Source organism: Rhipicephalus microplus, chromosome 3 (assembly GCF_043290135.1).
Source record: "Rhipicephalus microplus isolate Deutch F79 chromosome 3, USDA_Rmic, whole genome shotgun sequence".
In the NCBI taxonomy this organism is placed as follows: Eukaryota; Metazoa; Arthropoda; class Arachnida; order Ixodida; family Ixodidae; genus Rhipicephalus; species Rhipicephalus microplus.
The window spans coordinates 134,584,290-134,605,310 of NC_134702.1; the positions used below are offsets into that span (position 1 = coordinate 134,584,290).

At 46.3% G+C, this 21,021-nt stretch overlaps 1 protein-coding gene across 2 annotated transcripts in view; it reads right to left on the reverse strand.

Annotated features, from left to right (window-relative positions):
- The window catches only part of LOC119188206 (rRNA methyltransferase 1, mitochondrial), a 61,395-nt gene that overhangs the window by 3,397 nt on the left and 36,977 nt on the right, over window positions 1-21,021 (reverse strand). For both annotated transcript variants that reach the window (XM_075890253.1, XM_075890252.1), the window contains exons 8-9: window positions 14,802-14,937; window positions 909-1,025 (exon numbers count right to left, since the gene is read on the reverse strand). In XM_075890253.1, the coding sequence (XP_075746368.1) occupies window positions 909-1,025; window positions 14,802-14,937 (253 nt within the window). The remainder of the gene's footprint in view (window positions 1-908; window positions 1,026-14,801; window positions 14,938-21,021) is intronic.

The following is a 21,021-nucleotide window of genomic DNA, read 5'->3' on the forward strand; positions in this document are numbered from 1 at the left end:
TCAGTCATCTTCGCTGCTGCCCTCGACGCGGACTTTTTTGTCGCTGTCTTCAAACAGTGAGCAATCCTCAGTGCCATCAAGCGCATTGGATATGCCGCACTTAAAAGAGTGCACAATCAAAGTTCCTGGGATGTTGTCCCACGCTGCAGCACCTCCAGCAACGCACATTTTTTTCCGTACATTTAAGTCTCACTCGGCTTGAACGTTGGACGACAATTCCGTGGCTAGGACAAGTTTCCTTTTATAAATAGCACTATAACAACAGGGCCTGTCTGGTCCCACTGAACTACACCGCACACAGATTAATCGAGGCACGACTCGAAATGAGGAACGGCTCTTTTCACCATTCACCACAAAGATTAAAATGGCGGCCTCACGTAAGTACTTGAGCCAGGTCTTGGCTTGGCTACTAACGGCAACAATACAATCTAGATGGTGCAACTTGTGCACTTCTTTCCTCAATAAAAAATGGTGCATTTTTCAAAATCCTCAAATCTAAGCCAGACCTTAAGTTTGAGACAAAGATATTTGAAAAAAAAAAACTATCAGCCTAGATTTGAATAAGTACAGTATGTGCTGCAACACTTCACACTATATTCACTCAAGCATAGCATGCGTTCTAGTATCTCTAGCAGCTAGCAGTAAGTCCCAATCTGGACTGTGCGACTGCTACAGTAAGCTCGGCTAATTGCAGGCACAGTGGCACGCCTTCGCAAGAGACACTGGTGGAGCAGTTAATCGTGCAAGAGAAATACTAGTGAACCTGCTTTGAAATACGGATTCATCCAACGCTGAAAACACGGCACCCTGTTTATAAGAGACCTTTCAAATAAGAAACAAGAACTACTCTCCGCTACGTCTCTTACGAAGGTGTTCAACTGAGCGGGCCAGGAAACCACCAAACTCACCCGTTGCCACAGAAACATTGAGACTGCCGATGGGACTGTCTTGCCCGGCAGGTGCCACGCAGAGGACCGAGTCACACAGGGTAGACAGCTCTGGCTGTATCCCTTGTCCCTCATTGCCTGAACATCATGGGGGAGGGTGAAAAAGCATAAAAATGCAGGGGTGAGTGAATATTTGAAAATTTCAAAAAACAAATTGAATGGAGTTCTATACTTGGTTTGGTATACCATTTTCTTTTTTCGATAATCTGCAACCACACAAAACCCCCAAGGAGCAGTGCATTGGGAGAGCTGAGGATCACTTTTCTTGTGTTCATGAATGAACTGCCAAGATGCATGAAGCTCAAGCTCTGATGAAACTATCGAAGCTTTGCTCTTCACTGGATAAAAAAACTTTGATTTAATCAACATATGCACTGATGTCAAAGCAAGTGTACCCTCAAGGCTGAATCCACTACAATTATCCCGAGATTCGTGATGATCATTGATAAAATATTGTTAAAGTTTAGGTATTAGGGGTATTTAAAAGCTGATGACGAAGCACCTCCTAAGCAACAGGAATAATTGCTGTATTCATCCTACAGATATAAAAAAAAAATATGTCAAAAAACTAGTCTACCGTACACGAGCTTACTTCAGTATACATACCTCGAGTGTTCTTTGTCAATTTACGTACCTAGTGGTAATGTTATTTCATAAAGGTTCATAAATGTTTGTTTAGAATAAACAGTTTTTAGTTATGTCTTGAAAATCATTTGAAAATTTATCTGAAAAGTATTCAATTCCTTTCCATACTCAATTCGTATTCGATTCAGTTCAATATTTCACTATACGCACACCCCAAATTAAAAGCTTAACAGCACACCAAAATTTTGCCTGCACTGTCACCCCCCCCCCCTTTTTTTTTCTCTGGCTGAACCACAATTTTATTAAAAATTAGGTGCCAGCTATGGCAGCTACACAGTCAGCATTCCATGTCTTCAGAGTGTCAGCCTAATGATACAGAGTAATTGACACAGTTTTGTGCATACAGTCTTATCAATAAACTTTTTTTTAATCTAGGATGTCAAAGCAAGTCAGTAGCCTGCAAAGAAAATACTCCTGCTGGGCCAAAAAAATGTTCATTAACAGCGCTCCTGTTCTTAAGAGCTATATAGACGATGTTCTACACTAAAACACTCTTAGTGTACGAAATATTCGACAGAATTTTACGTTAGTTTCACTTGGCGTTAGCCTTCGAATTTGAAATATCTACTGGTGTAACTCTTGTAAAAAAACTTGCACAGTGTGACAGCACAAAAGTGATTTCAGTAATGGCATTTTTTTTTCTTTCTACACAAACTGACATACTCAAATTCAAAGAGGCCTTGCAAAATTTCTTGAACATAATAATGTACTTCAAGAAAAATTTACATAGCAACCACAACGATTTGTAACTATCTGTGAGGTCAATCAACAATGGCTTAGAAAGGTGTTGACGAATCTCTCCATTAACTATTCAAATTGATCATCGTAACTGATGCTTTGAGTTGCTCATTTTAACAAGGTGGATTTATTTCTCGTGCACCTAGGTCCTCCTAGTGGTCAGTCCTGCCACGGCATTTTCACAAACTGTAACAATTTTCCTGCTTTGGCAAAAATGGTGATTTCTGACAAACCTTTGCACGAACCAATGTGTGCATTATTGAGAAGCTGTGCGTGGCCTACAGCACTAGGGATAAATGTATGCCACTCATGGTTATTCTTCAGCAAACTTCTGTCTCCAGCGAACTCTTAGTTATCAAATATCATATTATAGTGTCAGCTTCGCTACATGACAGTGCTGAGTGGCAATAAGTCCCTGAAATTTAAACCAGCTATTCACTAGATAGCTGCTGTAGAGCCGGGGAAGATTTATTCTATCTAAACTTTTTTTCTGAAAGTTCACTGCATGTACAATGTGTGGAGGCGGCCAAATTAAGCCAGTTTAGAGCAGCTTAAGTTAGGCTTCTCTTGTTAGTTACAGTGAAAGCTGTTACGAGATCACAACAAGCGCCGCGTGCGTCGTAGTTGTCCACTGCCGCCGCCAGTGTCCACAACCTCTATTGCTTGAAATATAAAAAAAAACAAAGTACCGTATTTACTTGCGTAATGAACGCACTCGCATAATAAACAAACACCCAACTTCAGCCATCAAAATTTAGGCTTTTTTCTGCCGCATAATGAGCGCACCCCTACATTTATCCACTGCAGTCTCGTTAACCGACACCTGGCACCTCCTCACCCGTTGGCTCTCTCATGTTTTTTTACTACTTTGCCGCCTCCAGAATACGACTCACAGATTTTCTTGCGCAGAACATCAAATAAATGTTTTGTTCACTCCCTCCATACTCAAGACTATCGTCTTTCAAGGACATTTGCAGATTAACATGCAGATACGAGGCCAATTTTTTAGCTTTCTTTTTTCTTCACTCTGACTATCCCTTCATTCCCCGTTCCCCGTGAGTGCACGCTTCCTGGTGCCCCTCGATATCGCAAGCAGATACCACAGTTGCGGTTAAACGATTGCCAGAAAATATAGTCGCAAAGTGTTTTTATGGCATGCGTGGGCGGCCTGGGGACAGCTTGCAAAAGATAGCACCATCAACCATCGAAGATGAGTAAAGTGCAACAAAGAAGCTGTTTCCAAACAATGTACGGGTATGTAAATTGCGAAAGACTAAGCGATGTAACTTTTTTGCATTACCGCATTTTTTCCTTCTCCGAAAAAAGTTTTCATAAAATTTGCTTTGCGTAATAAATGCATTCCCCAACTTTGCTCCAATTTTTCGAGAAAAAAAGTGCGTTCATTATGCGAGTAAATACGGTATATAAAATACACCAAGGACACATTAAGATTCGAACCCAGGTCCGCTGCGTGCCAGCCCAGTATTCTACCACAGAGCCACACTGCTACTTGAAGCTCCATGAAAAACTGGCCTGAGGCAGGCTTCATGTCGGGAAATGAATCACATTAATATGAGTAATAAAGTGTTTTTTTAAATTCAATTCTTTACTCACCATTATTACATAAGGAAGCCCGGAGTTACAAAACTGTCAGGGGAAAACAACCAGGCATCACACAGTGTGAATTGCGTAATGAGGGTGTCGTCGAAGACTTCAACCCATTACTAAATCTTCAGGCACAATTCTTCTTCGTCATTAGTAACAGCACAAAAAATTGCACAAAATTTCTTGCAAGTGTGTAGTGAGTACACTGCGCTCCTCCGAAGAATGACAAAGGCTGGCATTGTAAAGGCCTCCCCACAACACAAAAATAATGATTTATGGTGTAGTGGGTAACCTGCAAGAGTGTTAGTAGCACAGACCCAAAGAGTGTTAAGAAAGGCTCCGAGAGGCCGCTTTCACTGTGACTGTGCTGCGCATTCTGCGCAGGCCTGGCGTTTTTTTTTCTTTACAGAAAGGGTGCTTGGAGACACTGTACTTGAGAGAAAATGCCAGATATTTTCATGTGTTTATAAAAAAATTCACCGTGTGAGTTTTTGAAGCTGATTTCAAAAATATAATTACTTTTCCTCTAAACCAATCAGTTTTCTAGATATCCTATAAGTAATTACCAATTGTTTGCCAGTTTAATGACACAATAAATTTGTATTGAAGAGCTACTATTGGCACATTTCTGTATACTAATGAACATAAGCCATACAACGGTAGGAGTGCTTTTCGATATGATAATTTTAACAAGGTTTGTTTTGTCGCACTTTGCATTTCAGTGTTGCAGACACACCCACTTTATGCTCCAATTTATGGCAGAAATAAAATTTTTGAAGATCTCAATCAAACATTCACACCTACCATTATGTAAACTAAAGATGCAGCTACATGTCACAACCAAAATGACAGTCCTAGCTGCTCTGAAGGCAGAGATATCTTTTAGACAAGTTTGCAACTGCAGCAAAATTCGAATCCTAAGAAATAATGCAACAACACAAGTCCATTGTGGGCAGACAGCAGCATGGAAAAGCTGTTTATTTACAATTATTTGCAAATTCAGCTTTCTGAGTAGGCACAAAGCATGTAGTCCTTATGTTTTGCGTAACCTAATTGACGTTTTTTCAATGCCCGCTGCATGTTTTCCACAGAGGCATGCTTGCGAGCTGATGCGCTTTATCTACGGCGGTCTTTCTCTGCCATGCGTTTTTTTTTGCCAAGAGTCAAGGATTGACGTGCAGCTCTTTCAGGATTGATGCTGAGGCTGCTTCATTTCCAGCATTGAATTTCGACACAGCCTCAGCCACAACAGCTTGGACAGAAAACAGTGACGCATAGCTCTGTGTAGCTGAGTGCACCCAAAGAACGGAATGGGGGCTCTCATTGCTTTTCTGCATTTTCCCCCACTGGCACCGTTCAAGAAGCCTCCCATCCAACAAGCGTTCATAGATGGGCAAAAGGGCTTTGCAGGCATGAGGTGGCAAGTTGTAGCGATGCTTGGGGATGGACTCGCCTTTTGCTGTGGTTGCATTTTGGCGGCAACACGAATCTTTGCCTTTTGGGCACAAACTGTGGTCAGACACTTCGTTATTAGAGGTGACATGATGATAGGTTGCGATGACAGCTCTTTGCATGGCCTTCATGTCACCTTTATTGCCCTTCAGCGCTCAGCCATAGTAGAAAGTGAGCTAGGCAATCAGGTCGCCAGTCAGTTTTCCCTGGCCACCAAGGCTCTCAGTTCCAGCCCCCTTTTGCTTAGCAATGAGGTTTTGCAATGCTGTGCCTATTCTCTCTTTAACATGGTTGACAGTCTTCCTTGTTGACTGGTAAATAGCCATACACTTCGGCTTCCTGTAGTGCAAGAAAGCTGCGGCTGTCACCGTCTGAAAGTATTGTTGTATACCTGAGATTGTATTTTTCCAGTGATCTCTGAAAAAGCATCAATCCAGCTTCCACTTCCATCTCACCAGAATTTTCGCAGGAGTTCTTTTAGCATATATGACTTGCTATCCACGACTAATACTCTGGATATCCTTCTTTCGGTCCCCGTTTGCATGCTGCGCAAAAATTACTTAGCACCACATAGTCAAGCACTAAACCCGTGAAAAGTTCTATAACAGCGCCAACACAGATATGAAATGAGTGTCTACGCGTCATCCATGAACCATCGTAGGAAACAGCAATGTTTTCTGGGTCACCGAGCTTCAATTCGCTACAAAGATTGTGAACAGCGAGCGCGCTTTCTGATATGCATTTATTAGCAGCTGCAGTCGTGGCGGGCGTCATCTTCGACTTCACGAGTGCCTGCCACGTTTTGGTATGCATGCCACGGGAAGACCAATTCTTTGTAGCGAAAATGTCGCTAAAGGCAGTCTGTTGATTGCCAGTGCTTTTCATAGCATGCGTGGCAAGAATGTTAACGACGAAGGGGTTGCACGATTTTCCGTCGTTCACACAAGCGCGTTATCAACGCAGATCTCGCACGACAAAACAATCTTTATGGCGAGGTCCTATTCCCGCTCACTTAGGCGTACTGAAACATCGCTGCCGCACCCTTTCTCCTCCACAATCGACTGCGTAGTGTTTAGAGCGTCGAGGCTCACCAAAGCGAAGTGTGTATCCATCACTTGTGAGCCAGTCACAGCGTCATCCGTCGTGGCAGTGTCGTTAGCACAAGCGAGCAGATCTGATTTTCACTTGGTAGCTGGCGTTAATGCAAAGTTCCATAGTTCTTTTTCAGCATTCTTTTTAATCATTAATAATTCAGCGGGCTTCGACATAATGGTGTTGCATCTACGTCGGTGGAACGTCGTTGCTGTCAGAGCCGCTTTGACACGCTAGGCCTAGCCCGCACTCTGTGTTCTTGGCAGCTTCTTTGGGGCCACTTGGCACGGGAGGCGAGTTGACATCTTCTGAAGATCATCGGCGCTGATTTTGAAAGTTGTACACCTTCGGTTTCTTTGTACGTCCACCGAATTGATGCTTCGTAGCGAACTTCGGCTTAGACTTTGGCATGAGTGCGCGTTGCAGCCCTGTTGTCTGATGGGAACAGCCACAGCCCGAGCAGGCGACTGCATGCGCGCTCACTGTCACGTGCACTAGTAGACCAATACGACCGCGCAACAGGCCTAACTTTTCCCAGGATTTTTCTTAGTGGCCGCTAGGCGTATGCAGTAGCAGTGGCATGAAAAATGAAAACGAAACGCAGCTCTTTCAAACGCGACCAAGATGGCCGCAATCGGAGACGCAAAAAGGCAGCTGCGCGTCTCGGAAAAAAGCCCATTTTGCACGTACGTCGAGAAATATTTTCATCACACGCATGTTTAAAAACGCTACTGCGGCTAAAATATCAATCCAGGACGCGAGAAAATTTGCCAGATTATGCATCAGTCGCTGCAGAATCCGAAAAAAATATTTTAAAAAATTATTTTTTTTCGCGAGTTTTTGGTCTCTAAGACCCGTGTCCCCCCTTAAGTCACTCACATGACGTCGCCCTCACACACCCGTGGGCACGCACAGTCCGAAATTATCTTGAAAACTCACTTGAATTAAGTTACGAGGATACGGAGCATAGAGTCCAAAGACAACCGCAGTTCAGCTTCAAGCTCTGATGGCGGCAATGTCTTTTGTCAGCTTAGAACATCCGGAGCCGTTCGGGAGGTTGATTTTGTTTACTGCCTAAAGTGGTATCCTCCGCTGCGCACGCATTGTTGTTGAACATAGTATGCAATCTTGGAGCGACTGTGATTAAACGCAAGTTCCAAACGTCTCTTACGGGTGGTGAGCTGGCACCGGCTGCAAAGCTTCTCTCTACGCCAAGAAGGCTGGAAGGTGCACCTCTCGACCCAATGCTATATGGAGCGCCACGAGACGTTTTATAAGGGGTGTTCAAGTGAAAAAGTACAGAACGTCGTAACAACACGAATATTAACATAGATACCGATGTCACTGGGAAAACAGCGAGACGTCTAAGGATGTGATTGAGGTTTCTGCCGCGGACCGAAGCATGTGGAGGAGCTCGCGTGCACAGGGGAAAGCAGAGACGTTTATAAGAAGTGCCGTCCAGGCGACGCAACGGTGTAACATACTTAAGGGGACACGCGGGTCTTGAAATGGTGAAAAATCACAAAGAAGTGGATATTCAAAAAAGTGCAGTATCGTGAAGTTCAAACATTTATTAATCTCCTGGCGAAATCTGAAAGCTGTACTCAACCTAGAAATATTAAAAAGACAGCGTTTTACATGTCAAAGTGCAGGCGAAACGACCGAAAATTGGATAATTATGTTCAAAGTTCGCACACTCGTAACTTCTGAACGTTGCGACCAGGCACCGCCATCTTGGTGTAATTTTGAAGCTGCTTTCTTAGTACGTCTTTTCCCTATCTTCGAAATGGTGCCGGTGCACTGAGAGCGACGCTACCACTCATTTTCCAAATGTCGCTTGTGCGTTCGTAATTGGTCAAAGCACGCACGCGCTCGCTCTGCGTGCTGGCCTCCTATTGGTCCATTGCATTTGTCTTTTTTTTTTTTTTGCCCAATCTCGCTTTGTGGTTGCGCACTCGCTCAGCTCGAGATTTCGGCAGCTCCGCGACGTTCTTCATGCTCGCAACTACACTCCCACGTTTGAACTACTCCGATTATTGAGCTGCTCAAATGTACAAAGACATTCATCTGAAGAAAAATACACGCCACGTTTTCGGCAAGAAACGACGGCGATCATGAAATGCCTGACAAAATTCGGCGAGGCATGTCCCGCAATAGCCGCTGGACGGATTGAGCACGCAGCTGCATCCAGCGTGGACGCCAAAAAATTTCACTACAAAAAATTTTCGTTTCAACGAAATTTTTTATGCGCCCCATCGGTTTCATTGTAGCGGGGTTCAAATGTATCTGCATTGGAATAAAAATATATACGCTTTCTGAGAGCATAGTTGTTACAGTGCTTTTCAGCCACTTTGCTTTGTCACACACAAAAATGACGTATGTGGCAAGACTGCCAGAGGGCTGGTCTAGCCGATGATGCTGATTTGATTGTTTTCATTGAACCCTCAGTGGAATATAAACTGATGCAAGTATGAGCGAAAAATTTTTGCTTTATACACTTAATGATTATCGTGAACTATAATTTGGTTGTAGAGAGAACGAAGATTATGTGCCGCAGTGGGTCACGCCTTTAGCGAGAAGAGCCAAGCGCGAGCGTTTGCCCCCAGTCCTATGATTCCTGAGTCCGTTGCTGCCGCCCGCTTTCCGCATCAATAGAACTGCTGTGCAAGTACTACTTGTGGCAATAAACCCCGTTTCAGAGTGGTGGAAGTGCGGGGTATTTCAACCTGACACTCCACAACAGGAAACTACCTGCCATCACAAAAGTGGCTGAAGAAACCACCCAGCAAGGTGCGACCCAGCCTCCGATGGTCATTGTGCCCACTGTGCTACGCGTGCGCGATCCACCTTTTTTTCGACGGTACCCATGAGCAAGACGTAGAAGATTGGCTGTCGACATTTGAAAAGGTAGGCACAAGCAACAAGTAGGACGACCCTTCGAAGCTGCAATATGTACCCTTCTACCTGAAAGAGGTAGCGAGTCTCTGGTTTAACAACCACCACTCGGAATTCACCACTTGGGGTGCTTTTAAGCTACGCATTACCGATGTGTTCGGTCATTCCGAGGTACGAAAGCTTCATGCCGAACAGCGCCTACGGGGACGCACACAGCTTCAGGGGGGAAGGCTTCACAAACTACATCGAGGGTGTGCTCGACTTGTGCAAGCGCCTTGACCCTTTAATGGTCGAAGCAGACAAGATCAAACACATCTTGAAGGGGATATACGACGACGCCTTCCAGATGATGCTGGCCAAGGGCCCACGTACCGTGTCAGAACTCGCCACTCCTTGCCGGACCTTCGAGGAGTTGCGCAAACAACGGGTCATGACAAGGTGGCCAGCGGCTACCACTGAAACTCTCGCAGCATTAACCATGGGTGGAGACCACAACACAATAATGTCGGATATCAAACGGTATGTGCGCGAGGAGGTGGCCCGACAACTTTCGTGCCTGTTGTATCTACCGGCAACGGAACCTTCTTCTGAGCGTCTCGCGCCCGCCATCAGGCAGGTAATACAAGCGTAGGTCTCTGAGGTACTGCCGTCCGTTTCTCAGACAGCACCCGTCACCGCGCCATTGACTTGCGCTGCTGTTGCTGCTACTCCACCACGACCTCCAATTCGGCCGGCTCCTCAGCCTCTACGAGTACCAATGACGCCAATTCCAGCAACACAACAGCACTTTAACGGAAACCCTTGACACACAGTTGACAATCGTCCAGTCTGTTTTGCATGCGGATATCCAGGTCACCTGGCGCGCTTCTGTCACCGGCGCTTTGCAAGGGGCCCGGCTGCTGCACCGAGGTACTCGACGACTCTTTCCCGGCCCCATACAACGCGCAACGAGAAATGCCCCGTCCATGCGACCGACAATCAGTGCAACGCGACCCGTCCCCATCCGAACTAGACTACCGCCCTGCTGCTGACTGCCGACCATTCGGTCCCCGTTGCTCATCCTCACCACGCTGCTACCGTTCTCCGTCCTTGCTGCGTAGCCGACCGAACCCCGTAGAGACGGAAAAGTGACTGCCACAGCTCCAGAGGCACGAGATGCGGAATTATCGCATTGTATAAGTCTTCGGCCGTCCCCCACAAACGTTCTGAAACTGCTTGTTGAAGGTCTATGAACTCTCGCGCTTGTTGACACGGGTGCCGCCGTATCTGTGATGAGTCAAAAACTACCCTATTTACTCGATTCTACCGCGCCCTCGATTACTACAGCGAAAAAAAAAAAAAAAAAAAAACGTAAGACATCGATTGCAACGCGCACCCATTTTTCTCGCTGGCCTGCACGATCACACCACTCGAAATAACGACTTCTTTCGGGAGCGTCTTCCATTTAAATATGAGGTACGGGCGAAGCTTGTGCCCATCTGACGTGTAACAGAGCATTGCCGTCACTGTAGTTTTACCGTGGACCGATGTCAGCTCGCGAACTTGCTTCGCCCCCTTCTTCTCGACGGTTGTGGTGCCAGGCATGTCGTAGTAAAGAGGCGTCTGATCGGCGTTCCCGATTTGCCCAAGCAGGTAGCCGTTGTTGCGCCGCAAATTTAGGACGAACCTCTGAAAACTGTGAAGCTTTTCATCGTACTCCTCCGCAAATCTTTTCGCATATGCATGTTCGCCTTCGGAGAGAAAAGCCTTTCCTCTTGTAAAGTTAGTTAGCCAGCACCTGGTCGCTTTAAACTGGCTCCGCATTAGACCTTTTTCTAAGACTAATTGCAAAGCCCGCACTTGGAGCAGTTCTGCCGTCACGGGCCGCTGTGCTGCTCGCTGCTAAAGCACATACTCGCCGAGCAGCTCTTTAATTTGCGGAAACCGACCCTGCTGTGGTCAACTGAAGCCTTAGCGTGAAGCTTTGCTGTCGACAATCTTCTGCTTTTGTTTCCGCCGGTCCCACACGCACGTTTCGGGAACTCCGAATGACCGCGATGCGGCCCGATTTACGTCCGTTTCTGCACACGCGATGACTTTTCTTTTAAAAGCGGCATCGTGGTGCACTCGAGTTATTAGAGTCGGCCCTTCCACGCCGTCGATGCTAATGCACTACTAGATGACGAACTCCTCAGCACACGTACGAAGTGCCGCACAGGGGAAACACAGGCAGAAATGGCCGACGCGCCATGCCGACGCACGTAGGAGGCGGCCATTTTGGATTTGCCGATGGCAATAGATTGACGTTAATTTTTTTGTTTGTACTCGATTCTAACGCGCGTGCGATTTATGAACTCGCTTAACCGGATAAAAGGTGCACGTTAGATTCGAGTAATTACGGTATGCTGTTCGATACGAAAAGTAACGACGATGCCTTCCGACATATTGCTGAATACCGCGAGCACGCAACCTATTCGACAAGTCGGAGCGTGTACGGCGAGAGTAATCATTCAGGACGTCCTGTACTACATCGAATTTCTCGTGTTCGCCACTTGTTCCCACGACGTGATACTTCGATGGGATTTTTTGTCACGCCACCATGCCGTAACTGACTGCGCTCGCGCGCAGGTCTTCGCTGGACTTACGTTCAGGTTACTGGCAGGTTCCGATGGCAGATTGTGACCGTCCCAAAACAGCGTTCTTTCCGCCGGATGGCCTATACGAATTCATGGTTATGCCATTCGGTCTGTGCAATGCACCTGCAACGTTTGAACGAATCATGGACAGCGTTTTACACGGCCTTGTTATCGTATTTTCTCCTGATTTCCCTACCCTTGTCGACCGTCTGCGCACAATTCTTCAGTGCCTTACTAAGGCAAACCTCCAGCTTAACCTAAAAAAGTGCCGCTTCGGGGCTCGCCAACTTACTATACTTGGTCACGTTGTGTCAAAGGATGGAATTTGCCCCGACCCGGACAAACTTCGAGCCGTAGCCAACTTTTCGAAGCCGACCTCACTCAAAGAACTTAGGAGCTTCATCGGCTTGTGCTCGTATTTTCGCCATTTCGTCCACAACATTGCATCAATAATAGCCCCACTTACGCAACTACTGAATGGTCCAGCTAATCTTTCTAACTGGTCCCCGGCATGTGATGAAGCCTTCCTTGCACTGCGCCGCCTGCTTATGTCGCCACCCATTCTACGCCATTACGATCCAAGTGCCCCCACTGAAGTGTACACAGACACCAGTGGCGTTGGTCTGGGAGCTGTACTCGCGCAACGAAAGCCCGGTATTCCAGAGTACGTCGCCGCATATGCAAGCCGCGCATTCACGAAAGCGGAAATGAACTACTCCGTAACTGAAAAAGAATGCCTCGCAATCGTTTGGGCATTGAGCAAGTTTCGTCCTTACATGTACGGGCAGAGTTTCGACATTGTGACAGACCTACACCCACTTTGTTGGTTGGCGTCGCTAAAAGATCCTTCAGGTCGCCTTGGACGTTGGGCTCTTCACCTACAAGAATTCGACATTCGTGTCGTCTACCGCTCATGACGAAAACACTCTGATGCGGACGCCCTCTCACGATCACCAGTGAGATCCAGGGCAGACCTGCATTCGGACGCCAACTTTCCCATCGCTCCCATTTCCGTCTCAAGCATGTCGTCTGCACAGCGGAAAGACCCATGGATAAAATCTCTCCTCAACATTCTTTCTGACTCCTCATCGTCTGCGTACCCCCGCACTCTTTGCCGCCAAGCCACACATTTCGAGATCCGGGATGCGCAACTATACCGCAGAAACTACCATGCGGATGGCCGTAAATGGCTCTTGGTTATATCACGCCACATGCGATCTGATATCTGTGCGTATTTTCATGCTGACCCACAACATGCTCACGCTGGTGTGTTAAAAACATATCACCGGATCTGCCAGCGTTACTACTGGCGTGGTATGTACACCTTTGTACAAAAATACATTCGGTCCTGTTCATTATGCAAACGACGAAAGACAGCGGCCCATTCATCCGGATTATTACAGCCTCTACCTTGTCCGGCGCGCCTTTTCGACCGCGTTGGAATCGATTTATATGGTCCCCTTCCGTACACTGCCACTGGAAATCGATGGATCATTGTTGCAGTCGACCTTCTGACGAGGTATGCTGAAACAGCTCCACTACCTACGGCTGGTGCACGTGACGTAGCCAATCTCGTCTTTCGACGCTTCATACTGCGTCATGGGGCACCACGTGAACTGCTGAGTGATCGAGGGTGTGTCTTTTTATCCGAAGTTGTAGAACAACTCCTTCGGGCATGCCGCACGGTGTACCGCACCTCTACAGCCTACCACCCGCAGACCAACGGTCTAACTGAGCGCTTCAACCAAACGCTAGGAAACATGCTCGCCATGTATGTCAATTCCGACCAATCAAACTGGGATGTTATTCTTCCATTTGTGACTTATGCGTACAACACTGCGACGCAGTCAACCACAGGCTTCTCGCCTTTCTTTCTTTTATATGGGCGTGAGCCATGCTCCACCCTTGACACCCTTTTGCCGTATCGTCCCGACGTCTCAGAGTTCGACCCTCTCTCTGAAATCGTGCATCACGCTGAAGAGTGTCGTCAGTTGGCCTGATAATCCACCTCGGACAAGCAAGCACTCGAAAAAGACCGCCACGACCGCGATCAGCAAGTCGAGACTTTTGCCGTGGGCTCACTCGTCTGGCTCCGACTGCCCTTCCACTCCCCAGGTATGTCCTCCAAGTTTGGCCCCAAGTTTCACGATCCTTATAGTGTGGTCGAACGTAGATCTCATGTAACATAAGTGATCGAGCCGGTCACGCCATCTACAGACAGGCGACGCCTTGGTGGTGAGACTGTCCACGTCAGTCGTCTCAAGCCCTATCACGACCCACTCCTACTTTCGTCACCTTGACTTGCCAGAACGGCTCGTCTTCGTCGCCGGGGTATTGTAGAGAGGAAGAAGATTATGTGCCGCAGTGGATCACGCCTTTAGTGAGAGGAGCCAAGCGCGAGCGTTTGCCCCCAGTGCTGTGATTCCCGAGTCCGTTGCTGCCGCCCGCTTTCCGCATCAATAGACCTGCTGTGCAAGTACTACTTGTGCCAATAAACCCCGTTTCATGGTAAACAGCATTATAAGAAAATAAACAGCACCACTGGCTAAACGACCCTTCTGGCAATGTTTGTTCTTTTTTGATGAAGAGATGTCGCCAAAAATCACTAAGAGTTATACATAAGAACATAAAGACAGCATATCTTTTGTTCCAATGTACCTATTAAAAATCTATTCAATGATTTGGATTCTGCAGGAGTAACTGAATAAGCATACAAAATTTCATTCAGTTCGCCCAATTATTAAACCATATTTTAAGACACGTCTCACTTCAGGAAGACAACTTCTCCCACGTCATCGAAGCAAACACTGACCGACAATCAGTAGCACAGGCTTGTCAGGTGGCGGTAGGTCCCAAGTGAGCTTGGAACTTCCACTGTGTGATGCTTGCCGCGTGGAGTCGTAAAAACTTGATGTGCCCATAATCCACCAGCCCTTCATTTTCAGCTCCTGCATCAAATTCATAAATGAACACTGTCAGACAAGACAGCCGCTTTAATACAGCCTCAGTGAGAGAGACTGAGCCACATTGCTCGGAACGAAGTGCTATTGCATACATACATGGTAAAAGCTTTTGTAGTGTCAGGAAAAGGCCACGGGTACACAGGAAAGCACAAAACATGGAAAACAATGCAATCACTTTTTACAACTGTCACTTTTTGTGCTTTTGAAAAACTCGGGCTCATAAATGCACAGGCTGTACCAAAACAACCAATAATATAATTTTCAATGTTTGCACAAGAAAAATTTAACTTTTCTCTTAGGGCTGAACGCTTAAATTGGGCACACATATAAGGTAAAACTGTAAATTCATGAGAAAGATCCAAACTTTCAACAAATTATTTACATCACTTTACATTTTACAAGAATCTGCAAGTTTCTTTTTTATGAAACTTTGGCACACTAAAGAAACACCCAATAAAACTGGGACAACTCTAAAAGTGCTTGCACACATCTTTGTACAGTGGGACGAATCACACTCCCCTTTCTCTTTTTTTGTGTACAGTTTTTTCCACAAGGGTAGCCAAGAGTTGTACACAGGATATCATGACAGGTTCAAGCAAAATATTGTCACGTTATGCTGAAACAAAAACCTGTAACTGACAGCACAAAAAGACGTCAGGCTGGTCCGACCACCAGCAATATGACTATCATCTTTTCCGCAAGCTTGTCTTCGTTCTCTTTTCGACAGCGGCACATACAAGCCTGCCAGCATCAATAGTAACGGCACTAGCTAGCACCATTACCAGCAGTGAAAACCCGATTCAACAACTTTCAGAAGATCATGCAGACCCGTCGTATAATGAAAGAAACTTAGATTACAGGCAGTGACAACCATGTCCAAAATACAGGTGCAAGTCGCATGAGTAAGCCCACGACATACCCTTGTGCCTCTGCAAGGAAGGTAGATAGAATCATTCTTGCCAGTGCCCGCTAACGGCAGCATTACTTAGTTGATGGAGGTCCGACCAAATCTCAATTAAAAAATAGAATCCAATGTGCAGCTTTTCACTGATAGAATAAGTCCGAAAATTGCGCGCGTGTGAGAATAAAACCGAGACCACATTGGCAACAGCCTCCCGTCAGAAGAGTCAGACACAGTGTCATCGCTATCACATAATGGGGACGGACCACGAGTTTGCATAGAATGCCCTCGTGTGAGACTGAGCTGTGTGTGATGTAATTTGCTGACTTTTGAAGTGCGACTAATGATGTCCCCCTGTTATAACGAATGTTGATGTCAAGAGGAAGTAAATTTACACGGTGAAAACAGCTTCGTCATGCCCTAATGCATGCACAAGCCTGAGACTGCGATAAATGCAGAAGATCAGCTGTATGTCGACCAGGAAAAATTTTCACGGACAAAAAACGCGAAAATATCAGCTTTTTCGGCCAGCTGAAGCTAGTCTCTGTGGATAGAGCTTGACTAGATAACGACCCCGAATGCGTATGCACGCGATCAAGGCATACGTATAAGCGCATCAACTTCCGGTAGAATAACTTCAACTTAGGGGAACACAAGTACATATTTTGCACTCTTGAATATTTGGTCGACATTTGATTCAAGTAAAGGTAGTTTTTTTCTTTCGGAAAAAATCTGAAAGTCATCGTAAGACGTGGGGTTGGCATAAAACTGCACCGTACAACCGAGGTTTTTAATACATTGTTTCTATGGGGATATTCTTGGGACCAAACCAACTCGTCATAAAATGCGAGTCGTGGCGAAACCGGGGGACAGTTAAACCTGTTTATAACCAACCTCCATAACGAATTCCTCAATATAACGAAGTTTTTCTATCCCCCACTATTGCTGCATAGAAGGACATGTATTTGCGACCACTATGTAACAAAGTAACAGGGAGAGACAAACTTGATATAACAAATTTTCCCCACAAACAATCTAGAAATTTTGCCCTGGATGTTGCCGTCTTGTACAAGCATGCATCTTCCGTGGATGCCCCGCCAAGAAAGCGCGGAGCAACGGCGCGCACGGCACGAGCAGACGTTGCGCAGGGCGCGTTGGCCATGTGCCCTACTACCCGGTGTGGCCGTCGTTCTTGCTGCCGCGAGCGCATGCGCGGATGTGCTACCTCCCCCCCACCTCCAAACCAAAATCAAGACAAAAAAAAAAGAAAAAGAAAACTACTTTTGCATTGGCAATGCCACGCTTTTAGTTGGTGTCACATATGTTGGGCGGCACTACATATGAAGGGTACTTTACCGAGCAGTTTAAGATCGCTCTTCGATTCTGATGCTGTGCACACATGCATGGTTTCACTGCGCACGCATGATATGGCTCCAGACTATGTTTAGGTTTGCTTTTTGCCTTCTTTTTTTTTTTAATGCGGACAACCGTGTCGTCACTGCCAAAGGCATGTCAGATTAGGTGCTGATGAAAACTCACCGACACTACAAAGACTATGGGTCTTAAGTCCACTCGTCACGCACTTCTGTCTTGCGCCGTGTCACGAATTCGCAGGCTTGTAGCCTTCATGATTACGCGATTAGCTTTGGCAACAACACGACGGCACGCTCAATCCAATGTAATGAACGCGAAAGCGAAAAATTGTAATGTTATACGAAGTACCATATTTGCACAAATATAACGAGAGTTTTTTTCCGAAAATTTGCGAGTGAAAAAGCCACCTCATGTTATAATCGGGTTCGTGACAAAAAGCGGCACAAATATAGCGCGAAGCTTTTTCGAGCCTTTTTTTTTTTTTTTAATCTTAACCCTTGTAACATGCGCCACACATTCCAGAAACTTCGGGGTTTCGTCGCCCTATATAGCACAATTTATTCCAACTTGCACCTCCAACGACCCCGCGTGTGAGGGCACCGTGGCGCTGCCGCCCACCTGGTGTCTTGGAGAACCGCCGCTCAGTGCGCCGTCTACGCGCGCCACTACGGTATGCTGCGGCGTTCGCATTGTGCGCCAGCGCAGCTAGTGCCATAGCAGCCCCAGTGGCAACACGTAGATAACAATAATTTTGCAAAAACGTCGCCTTTTTACGCCTCGCAGTCGGTCATCGCTGTGTTTTTTCCACATTGCCAGTCATCATGAACACAGGGAATCTACCACATTTAAAAAACAGGCGATCCTGCTGGCCAAAAATAGGGGGAATTCAAGTGCAGCATGGCATCTCAGAAAGATGGAGTATACCATTCAAGGTTGGAGTAAGTTCCGAACCGCATTTTCAAAGCCGCACCGACACGCAAGGCGTTCCATGGCATGGGTACAAGACTAGCTTCCCGGAAATCGAAGCGGACGTGGCAGAATTTGTGCGCCAACGTCGTGGCCAGTTTCTGCCTGTGAACGCTGAACTCGTGCAGATTAAAGCGAGGGAGCTTGCACGTGAGGCCAGCATGCCCCGTGACACCTTCAAAGCCAGTCGCTCATCGGTACAGAAGTTCATGCGTCACGCGAGATTCTCGCTTCGCCAAAGGACTTCGATTTGCCGGAAGCTTCCGGCCAAGTATGAGGAGAAACCCGTTGAGTTTCAGCGGTACGTGATCAAGACGAGGAGGGAGAAGAACGACCCGTAGGCCAGATCGGTAACGCGGATGAGACCCCGATCCTTTCGGACATATTAGCTGGCTATGTAATCAATGAGCTCTGCACCAAAGAGGTGCGCATTCGCACAACGAGTAACGGAAAGACACGGGTGACGGTGATGATGGCGTGCATGGCAGATGGGCGAAAGCTGCCGCCATTCATCATATTAAAGAGAAAGACTTTACCCAAGATTGCGATATGATGATGATGTTTGATGTTTTGTGGCGCAAGGGCCATTTCACGGCCAAAGAGCGCCAGTTCATCTTACTAAAAATATGGACAATAATTGTGACAAGCGGCAGTATAAGGGCCATAAAATTACAGTAAAATCATTAAATTAGTAAAAACATACAAGTAGTAAAATCATGACCATGCCGTGAAAGGTGTGTGTGGTGTGAATAGGTTACAAAAGTTGGTGATAATGAAAAACGATGGTGGACATGTATGGCATTAGCACAGGTACCTCACTCGTTCATACCCTTGCGCCCAAGGGCCGTGAGGCAAGTGCTTTTTTGTGTAGCCCCCGCAGCAAAAACCTCTCTGGAGAGGTCGTGCTACGAATGCCCGGGTATATGATATGAAAATTATGAATTTCTTTTAAAAACGCTAACAATGATTTATGACTAAAAAGCGGTTCTCTACCGACGAACACTGCAGGGTGTGAAGGTATATGTTGTCGGTAGGGTAATGGAAAATGTTTTCTTAGAGTTTCTAAGTGTTTGCACTGAATTAACATGTGGAGGACTGTTAATGCTTCACCACATCTGTCACACAATGGTGCATCGCCACCGGACAAAAGATATGTGTGTGTCGTGTATGTGTGTCCTATCCCGAGTCTCGTTAGTATTACCTCTGTATAACGCGGTTTCAATACGGGCAGCCAATGACCAAGGTGTGGCTTAATAATGTGTAGTTCGTTTTGTGTGTGTGTATCCCACTTGCTCTGCCAGTAGTCCCTGAAGTTTCGTTTGAGAGACGGCTTAAAATCAAGGGCCAGGATTGATATGGATGTAGGGGCAGTGCTTTTGTGGACGGATGCAGCGAGCTGATTCGCCCTCACGTTGCCTTGAATCTCACGGTGCCCTGGCACCCAGCACACTACAACCTGTTGTTTGAGTGTGTAGAGTGTGCACAAAATGGAGTAAAGCGAGACAAGGACCAGGTTTTTTTGTTTTTTAAGAGTATGCAGAGCCGTTACTACACTGAGGGAGTCCGTATAAATTACTGCTTTTTGTATTTGTAATTGCTTGATGTGTTTAGCCGCCACAAGTATCGCATAAGCTTCCGCTGTGAAGATACTTGTGCCTGGATGTAGAGGGCCAGCATCCGAAAAGGATGGGCCGACAGCAGCGTAGGACGCAGAGGAGTTAGACTTGGAGGCATCTGTAAAGAACTCAGGACGTGTGTATTTGTGTTGAAGTTCCAGGAAGTATGTTGGGATATGGGCAATAGGCGCATGTTTTGTAACTCCTAGAAAGGACACATCACAGTCTATAGTCTGCCATTGCCACGGTGGCAGATATGCTACAGGAGCCATTAAGCTGTGTTCAAGTGAGACTCCAGTTTCCTCAGCTAGACTTTTCGGGCGAACTGAGAAGGGCTGCCTCATCGAAGGCCTGTTTAGAAACAGAATTGAGCTCGACAAATCATTAAGAGTGGAGTATGAGGGGTGCTTCTTATCCGCTTTCACCTTAAGGAAATAAACAAAGGACATGTAAGTTCTCTGCAGATGAAGCGACCACTCATTTGACTCAACATAAAGGCTTTCTACGGGGCCGGTGCGAAAAGCACCCGTAGAAAGGCGGATGCCCAAATGGTGCACGGGGTCCAGCATCTTCAAAGCACTTTGAGTTGCAGACTGATAAACAACGGACCCATAATCTAAGCGGGCACGAATGAGGCTTCTATACAGGTTCATGAGACATTGCCTGTCATTACCCCACGTAGTACGTGACAACACTTTTAAAACATTCATGGCTTTTAAACATTTTGTTTTTAAATACTTGATGTGCGATGCGAAGGTCAACTTGTTGTCCAAGATTAATCCTAAGAATTTATGCTCCACATTAACGGACAGACGTTGACCATTCAGTTCAATGTCGGGTTCCGAGTGCATGCCACTCTTTCGGGAGAACAAGACACACGTGCTTTTTTGTGGGTTCAGTCGGAATCCGTTTTCCTCTGCCCATTTGGAGACCTTGTTTAAACCTAACTGAACCTGCCGCCCACACATTGCCAGATTGCAAGATCGAAAGCCAAGTTGGACGTCATCGACATATTTACAATAAAACATATTGCGAAAGATGGACAAGCGCAAGGAATTCATTTTGATGAGAAAAAGTGTGCAGCTAAGTACACCACCTTGTGGCACGCCTGTTTCCTGGACAAATGCTTGGGAAAGAACCGTGCCCACTTGGACATGGAATGTCCGGTTTGACAGGTAACTTTCGATTATGTGAAACATTCTTCCGCGCACG